The 16,957-nt window shown below is 40.6% G+C and overlaps 1 protein-coding gene across 2 annotated transcripts; it reads right to left on the reverse strand.

Moving 5' to 3' along the window:
- Positions 1 to 7,007: 7,007 nt before the first annotated feature.
- On the reverse strand, positions 7,008 to 16,165 carry LOC103913116 (chromosome unknown open reading frame, human C5orf63). 2 transcript variants are annotated; one of them, XM_009319574.1, is made up of 4 exons: positions 16,149 to 16,165; positions 11,780 to 11,900; positions 8,393 to 8,449; positions 7,008 to 7,617 (listed from the first exon to the last, which is right to left on the reverse strand). In XM_009319574.1, exons 2-4 carry the CDS (start codon positions 11,897 to 11,899, stop codon positions 7,438 to 7,440), a joined length of 357 nt encoding a protein of 118 aa, XP_009317849.1. In that variant the 5' UTR covers position 11,900; positions 16,149 to 16,165; the 3' UTR covers positions 7,008 to 7,437. The 2 variants fall into 2 exon arrangements, with proteins under 2 accessions (XP_009317849.1, XP_009317840.1); XM_009319565.1 differs by lacking the exon at positions 16,149 to 16,165 and adding an exon at positions 14,984 to 15,090.
- Between the last annotated feature and the right edge of the window lie 792 nt (positions 16,166 to 16,957).

Below are 16,957 nucleotides of genomic sequence, written 5' to 3' on the forward strand. Positions count from 1 at the left end.
GGGGCGGCGGCGAGACAAAGGCCCGGTCCCCGACGGCCGCCGCGGGCGCGCCCCTCGCCGTGGGCACCTGCCGCAGCGTTAAACGGGGACTCGCCCCGTGCTGGGCGGGAGCCACCAGGTAGCGAAAGCCGTCTGTAAGTCTTGGAGGCAAGGGGAACAGTGCGGGACCCAAGCCCGGATTAAATAAAAAACCCGAAACAAACGTGGAAAAGCAGCTCCTCGGTTTCTTGTCACAAGGAAGTTAAAACCTCAAAATACCCGTTTCTCGGTAGGCTGAGAGAAAAAGCTTTTCTGAAGCCTGCTGCGCCTCCGCCCCTGCGAAGCTCGTGTTGATGTCAATGAAAACGTCCAAGTTGCTGAAACTCGGTCAAACCTGTATCTAAAATAACAGCTCCAAGTTCCTAAGATAGCAATTGAATAACCTAAAGGAAACCTGGAGGCTAGTGGTTTTGTTGGCTTAATTAGTTCTCCCTTTCATGGCCTTTCTCAAACAACCTTGCTTTCTGTGTTCAAAAATAAATGAACATTGCAGGGCTGAGATAGTATTTATGTTGCTATATTTTTGTAAAACTGCTGTGTTCTCTTGATACAACCACACATTAAAACACCAAGATATACTTAAATTTTGCTAGAAGCCTAATCACGTGAAGGTTTTGCTTTTGGTCTGCTCTCCTGTCAGCAGAGCAAAAAACCCGGCTGTGTGTCCACCCCCACTGACACAGGCGCTCTTCCAGGTGGAAACGGAAGCTGCATACAGGTGCTACCTGTGTATTAAAATAAAAGGAGAGGGCCCAGCACTGGTTGTTGGAGTCACTCAGTAAACCTTGGCAGAAGGCAGGTGAGTTAAAATTAGCAGAAATGTAGATGTTCGCTGGAGTGGGAACATTAATAAAGTCACTTGGAACCCAGCCTTGCAGGCAGATCTGCGGTGACAAACCCTTACCACCATGGAGACCTTGTTGCAATGGATGCCTTGCCTCTTAGAGTAGAAGCTTAAATATGCAGCTAGACCTGTGCATGCATCAAATCTATGTGTATAAATGTGGTTTCTGACCACTTTTTTGTCTTTAAGCATCTGAATTTTGCAGTGATGCTTTTCAAGCACTTGTCTCCGATTAAACAGACTTTTGTGAGAAACAAAATTAATGAGCCTGGTTACCAGTCGATTGGTGTCCTTCATCCCATAAACTTCCTTCCACTGCAGCAACGTGACTCCTTGGCATACTTGCTGTGATACGCCTTCTGGATGGGAGATGCTAAATGTCACAGTCAGTACAGAGCTACCCTTCTGCTGTTTGCTTGGGAGCAGCCAGCTGGCCAAAATGCATGGTGGCTTCATTCAGCGTGCTTTTCCCCCACTGGGGGATACGGGTGGAGAGACTTCTGCCACCCTCCCGGGAGCAGATCTTCAGGAAACTTGTAGGAATGTAATAGCTGAAAAAAATATCGCCAGCTGGATCACTTTGTGGAACCAGTCCCTGGGTTAAACATTCCTGGGAGGGAGACAGGAAGAAGGGGAGAAGGGAAGGAAAAGAATCGGGCTGATACACGATTACATGGTCCAAGTCTCATTTCTTTTGGAAGCTGGCTAAAAATATACGGCCTATAGTAAGACCCTGAATTAAAGCTGACAGCTTTATATGCCCTAGTCACCACAATATCCAGGTGCATTCCAGTAATGCATGCCACATGTTGTTCTTTCATCTTCTCCCCAGGAGAAGTGGGTATAGTTGTGTCTCATTGCAGTAAGATTTGTGTGTGTGTGTATGATTGGGGGAGATTTATTTTATATTCTGTGCATAGAGTTTTTATCAGCCATATACTCTCCAGAAGGCAACATCAAGGAAAAATGTGGAAGGTCTGGAGTGCTCTCAGTCCCTGCCGTTCATTCCACAGACAAGACAGACACCTGAGAGTATTTGTCTTCTGGAGGAACTAATTTTTCCCTTTGGATATCCTGGGCGTGTGTCACGTATCACCTGAAGATAAAGACCAAGAACTAGACTTTGACTGAAATGCTACGAGAGGTGAGGGTAGAGGACAGAGGGTGGTTTTGTTGTTCTTACCATGCCTTTTGCCAAGGCAGCACACGTCAATATTCAGCTGGAGTTCCCCAATTGCTGAAACTTCCCTGTTCAGGTGTATCTCCCAGCTCCGGTCCTGCTCTGCAAGAACTCAGGTTTGGGTATCCAAGGTCCAGCAACTTCACAAGAATGGAATGGAGCCTTCTTGCCAGCAGGACGTGATAGAAAACGGACGTGATATTGGTACAGCATGGAGCAAAGCTGACTGGAAAGTGATGCTGTCACTGAGCAAAAAAAATGAGCTGTGATCTTGCAAACACTTGCACATGTGGCTTTGTTTACTTCCACGTGTTGCTGCACTCGTCGTTAATCCAGATGGCCATGTGATTTAAAGATGAATGCATGCACGACTGAAACAGAATTTAATACTTTCAGAATTGGCTAAGCTTACATACAGATTTTTTTTTGTTATTTTGGGGAGTTAGATACTAATAAGAGAGATAAAAAAGACAATATAAATGAGACCCATACTTTATGGAAAGAGCTGTCTTTAAGTAGCTTGGCGGGACCCTGAGGTTATATATCACAGGCCAGTTTGGATGGGACCGCACTGTGCTAGGAGTGCTATGCTTAAAGAAATGAGACAATCCCTTCTATGTACTGTGTGTAATTTAAAGACACAAATAAAGAGTCGGAGAAGTAGAACATATAAGCAAGTAAGCCTGGTGGGTATTTTTTATTTATAGTTACTGGAAGAAGATAGGACATTGTGTATGTGCTTTTTAATTGGCCAGAAATAGGAAATAAGTTCATCTTGTATTCAAGCTCTTTTTACATTACAGGGATAGTACATTATGGAGCTTTGCGCTCCTGCCAATGTTCACTGTCAAAAGAGTAAATTGTCCGTTTCCACAAAGTTGCATATGCCTCCATAAATATATATTCAGCAGGGGCTTATGCCTTCTTGTTTTAAGGTTATACTTTAACACATTTGATTAGAGAGATGCATGTCCTGGGAGCCTGCTGCATTTATCATATTCAAAAAGAAGAAAAAACCCTCAAATTTACATATGCTACATCCTTTCTTGTTTTTGGAAAATGACGGTGGCAGACGTGCTAGTCATGCTAAGTCACACAAGCAATTGTTCAGTCTCCACACATATCAAAGGAAATGGAAAGTAGTTAACTATTTGAGGTAAAATTCTGGTCCCGTTGAGGTTAATAAATTATTTTGCCTATGGGATCACAAATTCACATGACTATTTTTAGGACCGATAACAGCAGAGAAATGGAACATGATGCTGAAACACTTCTCTCTCTGATCTGTTACTTAGAAGATGTGAACTCTTAGTGTTTTCGTGTGAAGATAACCTTATTATTCCACTGAGCAGAGCTGCTGGCTTCAGAAGAGAAGGTGGCCTCCTGGAGTTTTTACTTCAGTATTTTGTATTCCTCAGAGAAGGTAACAGAGAAGGGAATAACCTCTTCAGCAACCTTCACACAACCTAATTTTGCAATGAGAACCCTGCAGTAGCACCTATGGTCCAAAATGAACTGTCAGCCTCTTGCTCATCACCTTGTACTGCAGTGCTTTTATCTGGAAACAATTCTAGCACAGCTCCTTCTTTGAGGTGTGCCACCAACACTCCATATTGACGTGTTTCCACCTCCTATCATTGTGTCCAAACTGATGAGAATAAGGCTTCCACTCCCTTAAAACGGTAAAACAGTAGCATCTTCTCAGATCCTGCTGGAAGGTTTTGGCACTATATCCCATGTTTTGTCTTTGGAAGGACAGGGTGGTGTTTGGAGAGGAGTGGCTGGCAGTGATCTTTCCGTACCATAGACCATTCACCCTGGAGTCCAGGCCCGTTGCTTGCACCTAAGTCTACAATGACCTTTCTCACACACCTGAGTCTTCTACTTGCGTTGACAAGGAAGATGAGAAGTGAGACCCCACCTGGAGTATTGTGTCTAGCTCTGGAGCCCTCAGCATGAGAAAGACACAGACGTGTTGGAGCAGGTCCAGAAGAGGGCCACAAAAATGATCAGGAGGATGGAACACCTCACCTATGAAGAAAGGCTGAGAGAGTTGGGGTTGTTCAGCCTAGAGAAGAGAAGGCTTCGGGGAGACCTTATTGCAGCCTATCAGTACTTCAAGGGGGCTTATAAAAAAGATGGCGGCAAACTGTTTAGCAGGGCCTGTTGCAACAGGACAAGGGGAATGGCTTTAAACTAAAGGAGGGTAGATTTAGACTAGATATAAGGAAGAGATTTTTTATGCTGAGGGTGGTGAAAGAGTGGCACAGGTTGCCCAGAGAGGTGGTGGATGCCCCATCCCTGGAAACATTCAAGGTCAGGTTGGACGGGGCTCTGAGCAACCTCATCTAGTTGAAGATGTCCCTGCCCATGGCAGGGAGGTATTCTTCCCACCAGAAGAAGAGTGGGAAGAAGCAGCCACCCCTTCTCTGTACATTATATGCAACTAGCACCCACAGCCAGAACTAATGGAAAACCTCCACCTCACTGATAAAGGCTATGCCATAGACAAAAGCTATTATAAAAATCCTGTTATCATTCACTGTACAAAATAAAGGGGGAAGAAAATCTGGCACTGGTTACAGAAGAAAACCTCCACAGTCTGAATGAATAAGGAACAAGGGATTCATCATCTCCTATATGATTAAGAAGTTTGCTTTTAGCTTCCATTTTTTTCTTCCCAAAACAGACCTTATTAAAAATAAAACAAAGGCAAATTGCTCTCTGATGGCTATTCCAGCCTCTGTCAGTGATGTACATTGGGAAATGGGCAAGTCCACATGACCTCTGTCCTCCATATCTGAGATTATAATGCTGTATTTTAGAAAAGCGTTTGAACTATGGTTGAAAAATGCTTATATGCCAGTTCTCTTATTACAAAACCTCAGTAAGGAAAAACCTGGGCCCTCTGAAACCATCTCAGATTATAGAAGGAAAGCAAATGGCACTTGCTTGCTGATACAGAGATAATTCAGACCTATTATTTAACAGTAACTTGTGGTACACTTGACTAATTGCATTATGAACTGCAGAAAGTATAGAAGTTTTTGTCTCTAGGGTCCTGTTCTTCTGTCAATGGTGACAGAGCACTGTACATAGGGCAAAACTATGCTGCAACATACAATTCAAGAAGCATCTTGCTATTTCAAGTTCTGCCTTTTTTTTTTTTTCCTTCATGTTGGGGAAAGCATCATACTTAACACTTGGCTGGGTTACTCAAGTTCAGTCACTTAATCCTGAGAAGTTTCAGCTTGTTTTTTTTTTAACAGTCTCCTCAACTTACTCTTCCTCTACAATGTAAATGACCACATCAGGGCAAAGCAGCAGGATCTAAAGGTAAAGTAAGGCTACAAAAAATAAACTGGTTACTTAAAGTCAGGATGAGTGTTTTCCTTTAGAAGCAACAGTTGGCTGTAATTTCAGTTTTGGATCAAACAGTTACAGAATTGCTGATGAAAAGTCTTAAATAGGTTTAACGAGATGCTTAAACTTCTACGCCTCACTTTAGTTTTTGCGAATCTAGTAAACCCATACTGTTTGATGCCATTCTCTTTCTGCAGACCTCTTGAGGAGGGTGAAGTGCTATGAAATGGAAGTTTCAGAAGTCCTATAAATTGCAGGGTATAGTTAGATGATGTGGCTGAACTTAACTAAAGCTCTCTGCTATAAAAAGGGCACAGCTCTCCCTCCTGGGTGCTCTTGGATACTTTCAGACCCCTTCCTGAGTGGACTCAAGTTACTGAACTAGAAGAAAGTTTTAATTTCTCACCCCCCACTGCCCAGAAATTTTTCATCTTGCAGAATACATCAGAATTGGGTTGCAAACGGTCTGTGAAACACTGAAGACATTCTAGGATGGTGCCATATAGGAACTGCCCACTTTCACCATAGCAGATCAGATGGCTTCTTATTGAACCATACTCCAAAAGCTAGGCCGTAATGAATCCTAGTGAATTTCAGTTTGCTGTTCTAACTTGGTGTTGTGTCTGGATTCTCCCCGCTGTGAAGACACATCTGCCAAGTGTCCCTCTTTAAATTCCTAGTGATGAGAGAAGACTGAATATCACCATGGTAAAAAGAACAGAAATGCAGCAGGTAGGGTTTAGTTTCTGTGTTAAAGAATCTATTAAGTAGATAAAAAATACCAACAACTTTCTCTAGTGCTTATTACAGACCATTCAACTTAAAATGGTTGACTTTTCCTTAATCTATCTTTCCCCTCCTCCTGAAAATATATTCAACCTAGGCATTCTGTCTGTCTACCTCACATCCCTACATTGCCAATGATGCACTAACAGAACCGCAGTAATCCTTGACAAAAGGGTATTCTTGCCACATGATAAATGGATTTGCAGTTGTGTTGCAGACAGAACTGAAATGTGATTCCTGTCAGAAAGCATAACGAGTGGACTCAATTACCACAGAACTCTAGTCCATAGGACCAAGCACTGTTTCCATAATATCAGAGAAACATGTTTTCTCTGTTCACTGGATTTGTAATGATGGAGAATTACGCCACAAGCAACCCTAAGCAGGGCAAAAGACCATATATTAGCATGGATTTTTTTAAGAACATAACTGGAGTCTAAGGGAGAAGTCCCATACCTTAGGCTAGGAAATTTTTGAAGACACTTTTAAGATTTCTTACTTTCATTTTATACTCTGAAATTAGTAGCATTCAGAGAGACATGTTTGGAGTTAATAAATGCTGTTTTCATTACAGATTTGGCTCTTTTGGCTCAATCATAGTTCACTCTATTTTTATTTTCCTTGTGACTGGGAGTAACCCAAATACTAAGGAGCTCAAACCTTGCTGTAGTAGATAAAATAGACGTAAGTGCAACATATGTTCATCCCATTAGAAGAAAAATAAACTATTCAGTGTTCATGTGTTAGTAACAGCTGTATCAAATTGTGATGATTGTTCTATAGATATGACTCTGGTTCAGTGAGAGTGTGCTGTCTTTAATCAAGTGTCCTTTTCATTTACAGTAAATACCCTCTTCTCCATTTCAAATGAGCACTTAGGATAGACTCTTAGACTTCTTCAAGGAAGTCTCTCACAGACCTACAGCTTATACATACTAACAATCTTGAAACACATTTCACTTTATCTGCTGTTATGGAGCAGCATTTATTCTTGTCAATGAAAAGTCAACCTAGGATAGCAGCAAATGAATGGTGCAGAAAAGGTTGCTACTGGTGCAGCTGGGCTGGATGATGAATACAAAATAGAATACAAGTCATTCAAGTTTTTTAGGATGCTGGTACCATACATTCTAAGCAACATAAGGCCAGATAATGAATACTGCTTTTTCACACAATTTATGTTGCACGGTCCTTTCAGATCCACACCAGAGCAGCTGCATTTTCTTCACTGGTTTCCATCATTTTGCGACTCCAGCTTCATAAGCTGGTCCTCAAACTTTTGAATGTCTACTTGATGCTTCATTAGGAACTTCCCATTTAAATGAAAAACAGGAATGTCATATTTGTATTTATCATACCACGCTGAGTTCTCTGGAAAGGTAATATCCACCTCCTGCAAAATAAACTGTGACAGAAAAGAAAAACGTTAGTACCTACTGGACACTGAAAAAGAATACCTGCTTGTCTTTTGATCAATATTTTTTTCAGAAATGCAAGGCTGTTTTCTTGGTGCTTTTGGATTTATTCTTCCATGTTGTAGACAACTGCCCATTTTCTGGGTACAAAATGTATGTAGCCACAATCCTTGGCTGCATGTCTACAAAGGACTTTCTCCCTAGTCCAGGATGATATTCCTGATCCTCTGTGCAGAACAACTCTCCTATGAGCATCAACCACAACAAATATGCAGCTGGCAACACAACAGCTGCCTGTTAGGCAGCAGAGTTGCAACACCTCTTAATGCTTCTGTTAATAGTTTCCTCCTTCAAGAAAGAGATCAAAACCTGGTTGAAGAACAGGAAAAATTGCAATCACATACAGTTCAAATATTTGAAGCCCCACTTACTTACATCCTTCCCAAATGATATCATTACTTGCCTCATAAAAGTTGCAAACTCCTCTACCAGAGAAGGCAAGTCTTGCAAAAGCAGTGGTTTTAAAAACTATTGCGACAAGGTGTATATTGGTTTAGTTTGCCAATACTTATTTGAGTAGCATTGTTGCAAAATGCTTTTGGATAATGAGTTTTATGGAAATCAGTGCTGAAATTGTCTTGAAGAGGTCACCCATGAAAGCATAACGGATGCAGATAAATCCAAGCAATTTCCTTTTACAAAGAAAGAATCCTGATTAACTGTTCTTTCTATATAGAAAATGTGTACAGTATTGCAATACATTACCCTTTTCTTATATGGCTCAAGCACTTCTTTTGCTTCATCACACAGAGGGCATGGTTTCTAAAGGAAAATATTCAGACCACCTTAAAGCATACAGTAAAACACACAAATAATTTGTACTGTAAAGTAACAGACACAGACAGCAGTGATCATTACTGTAAGTGTGGGTTCCTGCCCCCATACCACCCTGTCCTACTGCTTTCTAAATCTTTACTTTATCAGTGCAGCACGGATGACAAGAAAATAAACTATTCAGCCACAGAATTTAATTATTTCTCATTTGCTATTATTTTTCTCATGGTGCAAATTAACAGTTTTCAACAGCTCTTCTAAAGGCTGATTCAAGGGCATGGTTTGGAAGGTCATGCACAGACCCCTTCTTTTGGTGAGCAGCAATGAATCTTCAAAGTACAGCCATCACCAGCTGAAAACAACTGCGGGTACCACTCTTGATAGAAGAATTTCCCTTGATAGAAGGGGAATGAGGAAGTCACATGAGTAACTTCTAATCTGTTTCAGATTGAGTCACTTGGGTCAGTTCAAATAGCAAAAGAAGGTGATTTAAGATAACTTAGCTGACTTTGCCTGAAGGGAATTAAGCATGATCCTCCAACTTGCAGAGCTGGGAGGATAGTAACCTCCAGCAGGGAGAACCGGCAAACAGCTGCAGTGTTTTGACCTGTGATGGGGTCAAAGAAAACCTCTCATTTTTGAAAACTCCCTGGTTCTCCACTACAGTTATAGAGCTGACTTCTGCTGATCATGTGTCATGACCATTAGAGCAGTGCGTACCTGAAGAAGTGACTCACATGAAGGCGTGTTGCTTCAGTGTTTGTAATAGCAGAATTTGGCCTATAATTCACATAGCAAAGTATACAGTGGTGAAGGTGATGGCTCTGTCCATCTGCTGTGAAATACCTCTCACAGCTGGAAAAGACCTTCTGCTCTCCCTCCCACTTAAAAGTCTTCCTAGGGCTTGTTTAAACATGGAGTTAATCTGAAACAGATACTTCTTATTTCCTATGTGTGAATTAATTTGGATTAAATACTCTATTTTTAATTCACATCTAATCTAAATTGTATTTCCCACACAGACAAGTCCTTGTGCTCTGAAAACCTATGCAAGATGCTAAAGATCAACAGTGCTGTGCTCTTGCTAGTTCTTGTTGCTTTCGGAGGGACTGATAATACCTGATATTCGTGACTGAAAGGAACATCCCAGAATCCTGCACATCGGTTTTGTAACATGCCAGGCTCCTTACAGTTAAAGTAGGACATACTCGGTTACCCTAGGCCTGTGGAGAGCTTTCTAACATAACAGTCACATAAAAGCATTTGACAAACTAAGTTGACTCTTAGCAAAGAATATGTTTTTACTCCTGCTCTGGTGGCAAGCTTAAGCACTACGTGGTACTAGTAAGATTGGAACTGGTTTAAAATCAGAGAGCAAACTATTTCAACTAACAGTGAAATGTGTTTCAACAGTCCATTTACATTAGTACATATTTTTCAGTAGAACAGTGCAACAGTAGGTCTCTGTCATCACTTGCTTTATGCTAATTTGTAATAGGGCTGCCTGGATAAAGCTGCCTTGGACAACCTTTTCTCTCAGATGTATATTACAGTGGCAAAAGGGACTCCTACTGCTGAGGTAGTAAAAATCCCTTCCCAAAGTGACATATGCTGTACTGATAGCTAGATCTGTTAGACAATACATATGGTGAAGGGACAGTTTTATTTCTACAGATAATTGCCATTTATGCTGCATACTTAGACTGCAGTTTTGTAGTATTTTAAGCTGGCACTGATGCTGAAGGAAGCAGACCCATCTTCCTATCACTGCTTCTTTTGTGCTGGCATAAGCACTCAAAACAGCTGCATGGTAGAGCTAGACAGGAGAATTGACCTGAGTTAATAGTAACCTTGCAAAAAAATTTTTAAAAAGTGGGTTTTTTTTTTAACCTGGAGCAGCTGTTGCATGAATGCTTGTGTTGGCATAAAAGGAACCCACGAGGGGAAAACCATGTGGCAGCGCTAGCTTCTATCAGTTTAAAGTGGCTGCAGAAGTCATAGCTCCCTCCTGCCTTCTCCTCCTCTTTTCTCCTTATTCTTAAAAATAGGAAGGAGGGAAAAGGAGTTAATTAGCATAAACTAAGAGTGCAGATTAGATTTATTTTAAAGTAGTCTGCATTTTGCTTTGCAATTGCCAGTGGTATCGGACATGAAAAAACATTTTAAGTTAAAAATACATTCAACAAGAGGCCCCTTTAGAGAACTACTTGAACTCTGCTATTAAAAAATTTGATTTCATACAGTTCGAAATTTCATAGAATCATACAAAGAGCTTTTTTCCACGTATTAACCCAAAGATAAGCTCATTGTTCCCTACCTTATCACATTTGGATTATGAATGAGTTGATGCTGAATCAGGCAGGGGGAGAGAAAGCTGTAACTTTAAAGAGGAGTTCTTCTTATGGTATGCATTGCTCTGATTAATAAACAGATGATGACCTTTTATTTTTTAACCTATTCATGTGTTATACAGTTTAAACACTCCTTTACGGCTAGGGATGGAATGAACAAACATTGTGCAGGAGGAGGAAATTATTTTAATTGCATCCGTCTCCAACAAATACCGCCATACTGATGTCAACATTCTCAGCGCTTTGCATTTCTAGTTACTGTCCTCTTGAAGGCTACATCAACCATATAAATGCAGCATAGCCCGCTGCGTGCCATCCTATCTAAAAGTGCAGAAGACCTCTGCAGATAACACAGACTCTTGATGACAATTCATGGAAGGTGACAGTTCACAAATGACCATTCCTGCCCATCACATCTGTTTTCTAAATATGCTTAAGAATCCTATCTGCTCATGTCACAGACAAACCTTTGCCTGCATTTTATTCCTCTTAGCGTTACACAGCCACTAAAGCAAAAAGAGGGTAAAGCACAATCTACTTTTTCTTCGTGCGCTACCAACACTAGTTGGATATATTTTCAGTCTCACACATAGTGCTGAAATTAAACACGAGTGCTTTGAAGAGCCTACTTTGGCTGTTGATGCTTGTCCTGGGCAGATTATGTATAACAACTCGTCTTTGTTCTCCACTTCCAGTATGAAACACTGACAGTTAGAGAACAATTTTCAACTAGTAAATGGACCGTAGTGTCACTGAGACACAACTATCTCAAAATCTTCATTTGTTGGTTGTAACTAGTTGCTTGCTACAACGAGAGTAGGACTGTGCTGTAAAGCCTGGTGTAAAAGACACCCCCAAAGTAAAATGCCAAATTCTACACAAATTTGAAGGGGACAAAAAAACATGGCCAAGCCATTTCCTCTGGGATTCATGCATATCAAAGCTTTATTCTGTAAACAACTTTTACCTTGGTGAATAAAGTCAACACTGGCTTATTTGCGCTGGCTGAACAGAGTTGTCTCCCCAGTGGACTGGATGAATGTCTTGCTAGTTGCAGTGTTCTGCTCAGAAAACAAAGCAACATCATTCTGTTAAAGCAAAAATAAAATGTTTAATTGTTTTGTGGCAAGTTATAGGTCATGAAATTTAATGTTAAGATAAATGTGATACTTCAATCGCAGTTCTAAAATACACACAATTAAACCATTTTCCCAGGATTTTTATGTTCACAGTACCAACACATTAATCAGAAAAATTATTTACTATGCAGCAGGCCAGAAACATTGCGTAGCTCAAAAAGTGTAGTTCCATTTAAAAAAAAACAAACCACACGTATGTTTTCTTGCTGAAATGCCTTTCTAAATTCCCTAACACAAATGCTGACATAAATGCATTACACTGTTTCAACTGCATAGAAGCCAGTAAGAATTACATATTAACAAAATGCAAAGTGCTGTGCTTTGAACCTCAGTAATCTTGCTGCAGTGCCTGACATATTCTACTTACTCAAAATTATTCCATCAAGAAACTAATCTGTACCTAATTAGAATATTAATATGTTTTCTGCAGTGAATAAAAAGCTGCAGCCAAGTCGATTTAACTTGGTAATATTAAAAGCATGCACATTGCCCTGAGTCCTTCCTGCAACAGCAAATTAATTTATGAAAGATGTTGATGGGTTTGTGATTTCTTTGGGAGAGTTTAAGTAAATTTAGTGTTGTTGAAGGGTGCCATATTGGAGTCTTGAAGTCACCTATTCATAATAATACTAACAACAGCAGTGCTTCCTCCAAACTTGTGTCTTAATGGGACCTTTACAAGGCATTTTAGGACCGAAAGGCAAAAAACAGAAGCAAAAGGGAGTCTGCACCGAGACTATCGGCAGACACAACACTTGACATCAGAATTTACACTGGGAAAATCAAGTCCATTTTACATAAAGCCAGACCGCTTCTGTTCAGTTTCTGTTCAGGCACGACCTACCTGTAGTTCTACGAACTACAGCTAACCACAAACACACAATGTAATGGCACAAGTTTAAACATCTTGAGTGTGAGCAGGACTACGTTGCAACTGATAAGTGTGTTTTAGGGTGTTCAGTAAAAAAGAGCCTAGTGCATTCACTGAATCTCTCAGTACAAATATTAGATAGTTCTGTTTTAAGAGAGACAGTTTAGCCAGCATAACCGCTAAGGAAGAACAAAACATCGCAGTGGACTCTAAACTTAAGGCTACTTAACTGCTATGTTTCTAAGCAACAACTACAAGAAAAATCAAATGGGTGACATCACACTCCTCCACCACCCTTACTGCACTGTCAAAGACACCTTGCTTTTTTTTCCCCAGAGGACTCTGGTCAGGGTAACTTGCCGTGTTTCCAGAAGTTTCAACAGAGCAAATACAAAGAAAAGGTATTACCCTTTGAAAATTATAGCCTGAATTATCAAATTTCAGATGCTAGGAAAGAATCAGATTTTTTTCTTCTTTGACCATGTAAAAATAAAGTTGTCCAAATAGAGCATTCTGCAATGAACGGGCTTTGGGTTTACCATTTCGTTTGGGACAGAAAGGGTTCTTCATCTGTACATGTCAGGCTTGATACCAGTAAGAGTCAGCTGCAGGGGCAGAGTGGTACACTTGCTGTCACTGCAAAGTTGCAGGTGACTGGCAGAGCACACACTGCCATAGGTCATAGTCCTTGGCAGCTACTGCATTTGTTTTACTTAGCCAGGTGGAAATCTAATTGTCTGGGATTTTTCATAATAAATACAAAAATAAGCTTGAAACCTTTTGGAAAAATGCAAATCTGGATGACAGTAAATAGCCTCAGTCATACTTAGAAATTTTAACATCCACGGTAGATGGGTGCCCAGAATGGATGTGTTTTTGCCATAAAAAATTGCAGCATGTCACTCTGCTCACATGCAAGATAAAAATGCCAAAACAAATAGTTTGCATTCTGGCAAGTTTTTAAATGAATGCTTTTGTTGCCAGCCTAGCAAGCCAAATTTTGTGCCTTCAAAACAAGGAAAATGTCCCCAAATTGTTCTGTGAACAACAGACTGAATAAAGCCTAGATGTCCATGTATCTTATCCCCCCATATATACACATATGTGTATAAAATGGCCCTGGTTCACTCCTTTATACCCCCTGTTTTGATCCCTCCACCCTCTGGTAAATTTGAGTCCCCTGGACAACTCCTACCAAAATATCAACTGAAGGGGAATGAATAAGACAATATCAGTACCTAAGTTTTGAGATCTCACAAAAAGAAATAAACTAGCACAGTGTCTTACTTCCTTATCAATTTTAAATAATTATAAGCAACACTATCGTCAGAATTCAGGAGCAAATCTTCACTGACCGGTACTACTACAGAAGCAAGAGTCTGCTGCTTCCAGAATTAGCATAAGACTGGCTGAATGTTTTTATAAGTAACCTAAGGAAAACAGAGTCCTGGCTGTCAATTTATTCATCTGTGTAGAATGATACTAAGGCCATACTGTAATGCCAGTTACAAAAAGACTCGAAGGACTAATCCTGATTTATAAAAATGACATCAGCCTCCGTCCAGGCCCCAGTCATGCTCTGCTCTTCCATCAGCATAAAGCAGTCTGAGACATCTAGCCCTGAGGGAGGGTGAGATACTGTCAGATGGCATCATGTTCCCACAGAACAGATGATGCAGCTTGACTTCCCTATGCTTCTGAAGCCCACAGTTGCCAGGCAGCATCATTAGGAAGGAAAGCAATCAGACCTGCTGCATTTAACATGGGCTAAAGCATGGTGCAACCTCAGCTTCACAGGATTGCAAGTAAGGCTCTGCCCCCATAGAAATTCGCTTTTAAATCAGCAGAATTTACTAATCTTATTTTACTGGATTAAGTAAAAAGGTCGTGGATAAAACCAAGTAGCAGTGGTTTTGCACAAACACTGAAGGGTTCTAATATTGTGAAGGGTTAAGTATAGTGGCTATTGATCAGGAGCTGATGAAAGCAAATATCCAATCACTCATCAGGCAAATCTACTGCAGCAGCTCAATTTGTCTGAACAGCATCCCAGAGCCACACGGGTGTTTAGTGCATGCCCACCACCATCGTGTGAACAAGCAGGTTCCCAACAGTGGCCTGCGCTAAGCTGAGCAACATTTCTGGAATGCAGAGCTCCAACCTCAGAGGTCACTTCCATGCCGGTTTCGTCACTGACAAAAAGAAAGGAAAGCGTCGCACAGATGTCCCATGGCGTTCACGTCTTCCTCGCATCTGTATCGTATCTGTCTTTTGTTATGAAGAAACTAAAACGCTAAAAGCACATACAAAATCTTTCAACATGGTTATTCTGGATCTTTCTTTAGCCTACCCCCAAGTAATTATAAAGATTTGTTTGAGGAACAAAATTAATACGTAGATGTAAAGAAGGATGCTTGCAAACTTCAGAACTTGCCCTCCCCTATACTACAAAGCTACAGAATGATTTAACAAATGATGCTTGTAAGTCTGGACTTGGCCCATGCTGTATTTTGCAAAGCCAAATTGGACTCATTTCCTGTTAATAGGATTTCCATCACCTAATAAATCCTAATCTGCTGGAAAAATAAAATGTGACACTAAAACTAGCCATTATTCAGACAAGATAATTATCTACATAAACCTTATCTTAGCATCAATCAAGGAAAGACAAGCATGGCTGATTTTTTCTCCAACTATGTACCTTTTAATGATATATACTATCACTATATACTCTTAAATAATCTCAGCTTCAAGTCACCAATATACTTTTGCTCTGTGGTTCTTAATGTTTTATATGCATAATTATCGACATATTTGGACAGGATTACATCCTGTTTTCCATGGATTTGTATACATATACACAAGGATGAAATTATTATGACCTTGCAGGCATTTGTCTGTATACATTTTACATTCATGTGGTATTTGATTTTGGAACCCTAACCCGGGTTTGACCGAAGATGCGGATTGCTGGGCAAATCACACCTCTGTCTGCAAGGTAACAGTAACGCATCAGGAACATGGAAAACGTTACACTGCAAATGTCCTAGACATTTTCTAGCTATTTGTCTTAAAGAAGCCTTGTAAGTGTCTGTTAAACTGACTCCTACCATCCACTTAATCCTCATTCTAGCATGACAAAGGAATATCAACTGAAAGAGAAAGGGGAAAGCAAGCAGATCCAAATGTAACCCTTACGTGCTGATGGCCCAAGTCAGCCGTGGTTTAAAACAGCCTTCTTCTGTTGTCCCTTATTCAGAACCAGCTATGGTCATCAAAGAAAGCAAACTTGCTGGCAGTCTGCTGTTGTCAGTTTGATTACTTACCAGGGAAATGCTGAACAAGAAAATACAGTGCCACAGCAAGAGACCAAGGAGCACATGTGAGCAGGGACGCCAAATCCTGTAGTTGTTGAGATCCCCACAAGGCTTTTAGCCCACCAGCCTTTCAGAGAAGGCAGCAAAATACAGAAAATCTTGAACTTCTTTTTGCAAACGCACATAACTCTAAAGGTCTTTAGGGAAGAATCAGGTTTTTACGTCAACTGAAAATTCAAAACCGTCATCAATAATACCACTTGTTTCTGCGAGGTGATGTTATATATCAATCAATGCATATTTCTATATATTTTCTCCTCCAAACTACAGTAATCTGGGGTAAATGCCACAAACACATTTGCATTCCATCCCAGAAAATATTAAAAGTATAATTTCATCCTAATGTGCAACAAATTTTGTTTAGTGATCCCTCCAGAAATATCCGTTCTAGACTCTGGTCTGAGGCCAGTACTCCCGATTTCAGACAATTTAAGAAACATTCAATAGGTTGCTGTAATGGCCACGAGGCCATTTCTGAAGGCTAAAGAATTTGCATATACAATGGACCATTATCATAAAGTAAAATTATAATAGAGCTTAAACGCCGGTTTTGAACATCTCCATTTGACAACTTTTCAGCCGAATGATCCATTCCCCCCCAAGGGCCGGGGGCGAGCCAAATCGGGTAAAGAGTCTGTCCAGAGGCCTTCCCATTATCTCCCGGAATGAGAAAGCCTGATTTCTTTTGACGGCATTTTCTAAATCAGTAATGCCCTCCACAGATAGGAAGAGTCAAAGCCCGTTAAAACAAAGAGCGC

This window comes from Pygoscelis adeliae, unplaced genomic scaffold, assembly GCF_000699105.1.
Source record: "Pygoscelis adeliae isolate BGI_AS28 unplaced genomic scaffold, ASM69910v1 Scaffold110, whole genome shotgun sequence".
NCBI lineage: Eukaryota > Metazoa > Chordata > Aves > Sphenisciformes > Spheniscidae > Pygoscelis > Pygoscelis adeliae.